This window comes from Embiotoca jacksoni, unplaced genomic scaffold, assembly GCF_022577435.1.
Source record: "Embiotoca jacksoni isolate LCO1_2020_lvr unplaced genomic scaffold, fEmbJac1.0.p SCAF_15, whole genome shotgun sequence".
NCBI classification, from domain to species: Eukaryota; Metazoa; Chordata; class Actinopteri; family Embiotocidae; genus Embiotoca; species Embiotoca jacksoni.
The window spans coordinates 11,443,776-11,451,350 of NW_027185285.1; the positions used below are offsets into that span (position 1 = coordinate 11,443,776).

The 7,575-nt window shown below is 40.3% G+C and overlaps 1 protein-coding gene across 3 annotated transcripts in view; it reads left to right on the forward strand.

Moving 5' to 3' along the window:
* Window positions 1-7,277, forward strand: part of slc29a4a (solute carrier family 29 member 4a) — a 20,177-nt gene extending 12,900 nt beyond the window's left edge. For all 3 annotated transcript variants that reach the window (XM_069149604.1, XM_069149602.1, XM_069149603.1), the window contains exons 8-11: window positions 10-130; window positions 410-597; window positions 3,088-3,328; window positions 3,491-7,277. In XM_069149604.1, the coding sequence (XP_069005705.1) occupies window positions 10-130; window positions 410-597; window positions 3,088-3,328; window positions 3,491-3,636 (696 nt within the window). In that variant the 3' untranslated portion in view covers window positions 3,637-7,277. The remainder of the gene's footprint in view (window positions 1-9; window positions 131-409; window positions 598-3,087; window positions 3,329-3,490) is intronic.
* Window positions 7,278-7,575: the final 298 nt, after the last annotated feature.

The window sequence follows — 7,575 nt, forward strand, 5'->3', positions numbered from 1 at the left end:
TCTCTTCAGGGAAACGGTGGGACAGGACCGTCCAATACAGAAGAAGGCGTTGAGGACTTTGTGGGTGGTACATATGTGCGGTTTGACGCCCCGAAAGCCAAGATAAGGAGGAGCTGGCCCGGTGTCCGAGGTACTCCCTGTTATAATCTTGTCTACTCACTGCTTAATTACCCTCTGACTCCAACAGATGGATTCAAAATTTAAATGCATCCCCTGGTGATTATTGGGATGAGGAGCGTGTTCTTAGCGAGCTGACCTGCACAAGTGAAGCATTAGAGTGTTAAATATGGCCCTGTGTGTGTGTGTGTGTGTGTGTGTGTGTGTGTGTGTGTGTGTGTGTGTGTGTGTGTGTGTGTGTGTGTGTGTGTGTGTGTGTGTGTGTGTGTGTGTGCGCATGTTCTCTCACCAGACATGATCGTGCATCGTTACGTGGTGTCCCGTGTGATCTGGACCTACATGCTGTCCATAGCCGTGACCTACAGCATCACTCTGTGTCTGTTCCCCGGGCTGGAGTCGGAGATAAAGAACCCCATGTTAGGCGAGTGGCTTCCCATCCTCATCATGGCCACCTTCAACATGTCCGACTTCGTTGGCAAGGTGAGTTTATTTTTAACCTGTCATGTAAAAACAAACAACAACAAAAAGATGTTCAGACAGAGTAAAGACAGTGAATGTAAATAGGCCTCACACGCCTTGATCAGACTACATTAATGTCAAGGAGCATTTTTTAGATATTATAACTTACCAGAATTTTACCTTTAATAAAAAGGTGGTTTCACTATTCAAAGCATGTACATGAGCCTACAGAGCTCCTTGTATCCTGTGTCGATGTAAGCGTAACCATTTCACTAGTTTCAGATATTTCCTCCCAGACGTTTGTGTGCTCAGACAGTGTTTCGAAATTGTTTATTGCTCGAATAGAACAGTTTTTATTAATGTTCTTAGTGAGACTGCTTTTAGTGCCTCGACCTGACTGGAGCTCCAATCAGCCAAAATAACTGAAACCACCTGTGTGGGTATGCCGGGCCTAAAAAAAACAAAAACCTTTTCAACAGATCATTATGAGATCTTTATTCATTTCAAATCTGTTTAGGATTTACAAAATTACACTAGAGGAAAACTTTTTCCCGTCTTGTGCTCTGTTTTAAGTTTAGAGAGTGGGCACTACCTTTTTTAAAAAAAAATTTTTTTAACACTGATTGAACAGTTTAGGAAAATCTGTGTTTCCTTCCATTCACATTATTATTTGGCTACATAGTTTATTTCAACTGGGAAAAGGGTATTAATCACAGTTAAGTAGGTGTTTTCACACATCTATGTTGTTGTAGGCTGTAAGAGTGAGACAGAGAGGTGAAGCTGTTAGTAGACGAGTGACAGGTGTAGAAAACGGTGGCAGTTTTCCAGTGCAGCGTTTATCATAGCTGTCAGAGGACAGAGGTCCAGTTTCCATGCTCTCACTGTATTTGGCTTCAGCAGGTAGCAGGTTTTTTTTTTTTTTTTTTTTTTGGGGGGGGGGGGGGTTGAAATTGCTCTGAAGCCCACATTACATCACCTGCCAAACAGACAAAGTTAGCATCTAGCTGGGGACGTAGTGGAACATATAGCAGCTATAGAGCCTCTCAGGCTCTATAGACCAAAGACGGAGATAAAAACAGATTGATCATTGGACGCATAGGCAAGACAACTTGAAGATACAGCTGGTATTCGTTAACTTAAGGCCCTTTCAGATATGGGATGTTTAACATTGTTGACTTTGCTGAACCGTTAAAGTAACAGTGAGTGACTCGTACATTAATGTCCCTTTCAACTTTATTCGGGCGTATAAACAACATTTCAGAAAGCCCTTTGATATGCAACCAATCAACTTTACACTTCCATTAGGATTTTTCTTTTGCAAAATATTTTTGCCTCAACAACTTCAAAAAATTCTTTGTTTTCAGTCAAACCTGTCACATCTAAAGTATGTGATGGACAAAGGTTGCAACCTTCTTAGTGTCATTACCACGGAGGTTGTGATCGTTAGTGACACTAAAAATGTCTTTCTGTCAGTTTGCCTACATCCATAATTCTCAGTAAAGTATTGAATCACAGTAAATAAATCTCAGTCTGTGCCTTTTTACTCATCTATAATAAATATTATTAGAGCCCATGCCTGTAAACAAGATGGACATGTAGTTGTGCTTTCAAATGTTCCATGATGTCGAAATGTTTTAGCCTTTGAGTTCATTAAGTTTCATAAAAAGCTTTGATTCAGGTTATAGTAATCATTTTGCAACCTTTAATCACCATTATGTGTATGACATGCAGTATGTTTGCTGAATGACATTTACATCTCAAGTTACTTCCTCAAGTATAAAATGCTCTGGATTAACTTGGATACCAGTATTGTTATTGTTTTCTGATGATCCCAGACATTATGAGGATGACTCCGGAGCATTGATTGTACCGCACATCAAGCATCACGGCTCTACAGCAGACAGAAAGAGAAAGTCATACTTAAACACCAGAGCTGACCTTGTGAAATTGTTAAAGTTGTCGCCCCATTTATTAAACCTGAGAGTAAGGCTGAAAAAAAAGTCTGATTATTTTTGGATAATTACACTTTGCCTAAAGGATTTAGTCAAATACTCAGAGGGAACTTATCTGGTGTCCTTCGGTTATAAATTTGACTTCGAAGGGAGAAAAGTTTGTTCAGTGAAAATTGTTTGGGTTGTATGCTGTGACTTTGTCCTCATGGCAATTAAAGCATTTTGTTGAAATGGAGGGGGAAAAGACAGATAAGGTAGGAGAGGAGAAATTAAATGGAAAATGGAAAAAGGAAAATGAAGGTAGCTTAGAGGTTTAAAAAAAAAAAAAAAAAAAAGAGGTCAGGATAAGAAGTAGAGGAGAAAAATATACCGATATAAATTAGTTTTCTTTTGCATTTTGGCCTATTTGTAATTCTCCCTGGCAGGTCACTTCTTTGTAAAGTGCTCTAAGCAGTAGAATTAGTGCACAGCAGGGTCTCATGTTCAGCAAATCCACATTTCATTTCTACCTTTCATTTGAAGTTTTCACAGAATATAACACCCCCTGCTATCTCCTCAGATCCTGGCAGCGCTGCCGTACGACTGGTCTGGAGGCCGCCTGCTCTTCTTCTCCTGCCTCAGAGTGGTCTTCATCCCTCTGTTCGTCATGTGCGTGTACCCAGCCAGCGCACCCACCCTGTCCCATCCCGCCTGGCCGTGTCTCTTCTCCCTCCTCATGGGAGTCACAAACGGGTATTTTGGGTCCGTGCCGATGATCCAGGCTGCTGGTCAAGTGCCGCCTGAACAGAGGGAGCTGGCAGGTGAGCGTTTACACCCATTCGTGACAAATAATTGTATGCAGGGAGGGGTACCTTATAAAGGCTTAAAGACACATTATAACACTTTATATTTGCTTCAGAAAACTCACCCCGACCCTGGATGAGATAGAGTTATTCACTGCTCTCTCTGTGTCCCTCTACCAGGGAACACTATGACAGTCTCGTATATGACAGGACTGATGGTCGGCTCTGCGGTGGCGTACGCAGCTTACAGCTTCACCGCTCCAGCAACAGGAACACACCCCCCCCCGCTCAACGTGCACGCACCTGCAAACGCTACAGGGTATTGAATGTTCACATAAATTAAAACACACATATATATATATATATACATATATATATATACATATATATACATTTACACACATGCAGCACGACCAGCCATTTTCACAAGACTGATGGACTCAAGTCCAGCTGCAGAGGATGACAAGACATCTGGGAGGAACTCAACCCCCCCACCCCCCACCCCCCAAAAAAGGAAAAAAAAAACAACAACCTGGCATTTAGTTTTTGGAGGAAATGATGTGGAAAATAAAGACACACATTTCTCCACTCTCTGGTGATCCAGTGACCTTCAAACGTCTGCTGTGATGAACTTCCCCGGAGGTGCAGAACAGGAGCTGTGCCAGCGGGCCGACAGAAGCCCTGCGAGTGTCACACGGTGAAATTACAGCGTGCATACGTGCCAACAGATCGTCTGACATTTGTACAGTGTAAAGTCAAGAGATACTCTGCAGCAGGAGAGCGAACGGCTCGCCACTTTAGAGGAGACCTTGTATCGTCTATGTTGCATTTAATGATTTCTCAGAGCTGTTGCTAAGTGGAGAGGTGGTGTTCGGAGTGGGTCCTGAAATGGTGATTCATATTTAGGTGATATCCTCTCACTGCAGTCGAGGGAGCCCTATTTAACTTCTAGTGAAACAGAAGTTATAGCATTGTTAACTTCTATGTTACATATTTGTGAGTAAATTGGATTATGTGGACTGAGTATTGTTATGATAGAGAATTAAAGTATTGGAAATATAATTAATGTTTCTGCAGAGTGAAACACAGCACCCTGCAATCCACTAGCTAACGGCAAAGTTTTATAGGATGTTAACTAGTTCCTCTAAATCACATTTGATTGAACACGTTTATATCTCACAAGGGAAGTTCACAAGGAAAGAGAGGGAATGATTAAAAATATATACTATTTTTGACATGTATTTAGCACCTAACAAGATAACTGAACAGTTAACATCACGACCCAGATTTTGAACATCCTGGGTTTTTGTTTATCTTTAACGTCATGCAAGATAAATTCATTTCCACCACATCAGAGTCGGTCCTTAATTGGCTTTCCTCATTAAAAAAAAGAAAAAAAAAAGAAAGTACTATAAATTAATGGTAAAAGAAACAGTGTCAAAATAAGGAAATAATAAGCAAATTTCACATCAATTCTTGCACTCACAGGTTAAAAAAAAGAAAATGTTAAAGTGGTTTGTGTCCTTCTGAGCAGTGCCTGTGTTTAACGTCCATGTCGTAATGTGGGATATCGGGGGGGAAAAACATTTAGTGCCAAAACGTCTGCCTGTTTGTGTCATTGGCTGAGCAAAGACTGAATGTTAAGTTGTAAAAATACAGACTGAAATGCACTGAAGGCATTGAAGAGCTTTTATTTTCACTAACGCAAAGCCTCTAGAGCGAATCAGAGTTCTATCTTTTGTAGCTTTATTTGGTAGAAGTGGTCTGGAGAGCTTAAAGCAGCAGCTTCTCAGTTCCTCCACTTTTCCTGTTGGATTGGATTAATTTTTCAGTGATTCAGTGAAGATCAGCGGAGTTCGCAGTTTATACATTATGAAGAAAAACAGGCCTCAGTGTAGAAAGCCGTGAAGTGCACTGCATTATGTAGGCGACGGCTTGAACGGAGCTGAACATCGGCTCCGTTTGAAGAACGGTAGGGTGCCATTTGGGAGCTAACCTCATTACTGTATGTATGTCCCGCTGTGCGAGGGGCAATAGATTTCCTGAGGCCTCACGGAGAGCTGCTGGGTTTGAAGGTGATTTGAGTTATTTTTGGTCCAATGTGTCATTAAAGGACATGAAAAGTCTCTTTTCTTCTCTTGCTCTCTCCGTCTCAGGTAGAAAAAAGACATTTTAGAGGGAGGGAGATCCCACTTTTCAAATGATGCATTTTTATCAAGAGTTCATGTTGAATTCACACCTGTCTGAATGACTCAAAGCAACAGTTTTAATGTCTAGAGAGGACTTTGAAAAGATACCTCTCTCCTGGTTGCAGCAGCCAGTAGAAGAGTTACAAGCTGCAATTCTCTTATTTTTGCGAAACTATTTCTTGGGAGGTCATTGGGGTCGACCAACAACACACACACAGGTTGTTGTTTTTTTAAAGCTTTAATGAGCTTCTGAGGGACTTGTAGGCAAATTCAGTTTTTTGAACATGGCAGGCTCGCAGTTTCAAGTCTTTGAGCTAAGCTAAACTGAGTAGGTGCCATGTCCACAATTTTATTTTGCTACTATAGGCTTCATAATTATAACTCTGGGCAAGAAAGAGAATATGTCAAAGATAAATTATTCAGTGTCGAGAAAAATGGTTTTACTGGTCTGAATAAAATAGTAAGCAGAAGTAAAGAAGAGCTGTTAGAAATAAGTAGTGAAATAAACTGTTTAACTTTAAACTGCTCAGGGGAGAAACTGAATCCTGCAGAATCAGACCACAATGATTTCACCACTTTAAATCTTAATGCTGACCTACTGTGAAACTACTGTATGCACATTCAGTTTTTATTTTTCATTCACCATTTCATGGACTGGTCCCTGGCATTATTTGCTGTATCCAGAGGGATTTATGAAGAAGAAAAAGCTTCACAAAAAAAGAGATCACCCAAAATTACCACAGCCGACCACTCTGACAAAATCACCATGACAGCAGCCACAGCCTAAAAGAGAAACGTGTCAGGAAAACACATTAAACAAGAGGCAGAAGGTATATTTGGAGAGCAACTAGACTGAGCTGTGGAGCAGAGGGCAAAGGATTATTTAAAGTGGCTGTGGAGTTTGAAGGTTATTCCACAGCTGGGGAACGACTTTCACAGAGACATGGAAACACATTGACCTGTTAAAACTGGAGGAAAAAAAATATTTTAATTATACACTTTATTTTATCCTCAAGGTCTGATGTCTTTCAGTCTGCCATGTGACTTCCTGTTTCTGTTTCTTCAGGCACAATCTGCGATAACACTAGTTTTTCTCACTGCTAACAGCAAAGAATTTCATCCGACACATCACACTGACTATTTTAGACTGAACATGTGACTGCACACTGTGAAATACCAAGATGGTGTAAAACGAAAGATGGTGCATATAGGTACTTTGTATAGACTGTATAAATATCCGTTGTAACATATGATATTTTGCAGATGACATTTGTGAAAAAAGAACAGTTTAAGAGCTTTAGGGAGCCTTCATAAAGACCAATTAAAGAATTTGATGCCATGAGATTAATTTGGCCTCCTGCTGGTGCCGATATTGCATGAAGTTTGGGTGTCTAATCAGCTGCTGCTGCAAAATCCTTATGTATAACTAAAGGTTTAAACCAAGTTACTCATTTTCTGGATTTTTCAAGCCTAGTTTCAGAAGTGGAGGGGAATTATCTCACAAAGTTAACCAGGGCTGGAAGCAACTTGCGGCTATTTGACCCTAAATGTTTAAGTCCTAACAATAGTTATACTTTGAAAATCATATAGGCTACAAAAATTAGCAAATTTGTGAGTAAAGGGGAAATATCTTAAATGACATGAACCGAAATTCTATTCTATTTAAAATATTTTTCAGGATTCCTGGTTTTGGTTTTGGATTTTGAGTTTTCACGTAGCAGTCTGTTCGGGCCCGACATTGTACAGCAACACTCAATAAAACACTTGTTTACATCTTTGCCTGCTGCCTCCATGAGTGTGTGTTGCTGCTATTTCTGCAGTTGTGTATTTATGTCGAAGGAGAAAAGACTTTATTCACATCTTGTGGTTTAGGTCAGAGCGCCTTTGTCTCTGTCAAAACAGGAAGAGGAAGCAACCACATTCAGTCGGTGGGATCTTTTTTTTTTTTTTTTTTCCCTGTTTAAACAGCTGACAGGAGAAGAGATCTGTAACCCCAAACTCCAAAATCTCACAAAATCTTTTTCCTGCTTTTACAAAAGCTTTTTACAAATGCAGCCATGATTATAAATGTTTGAT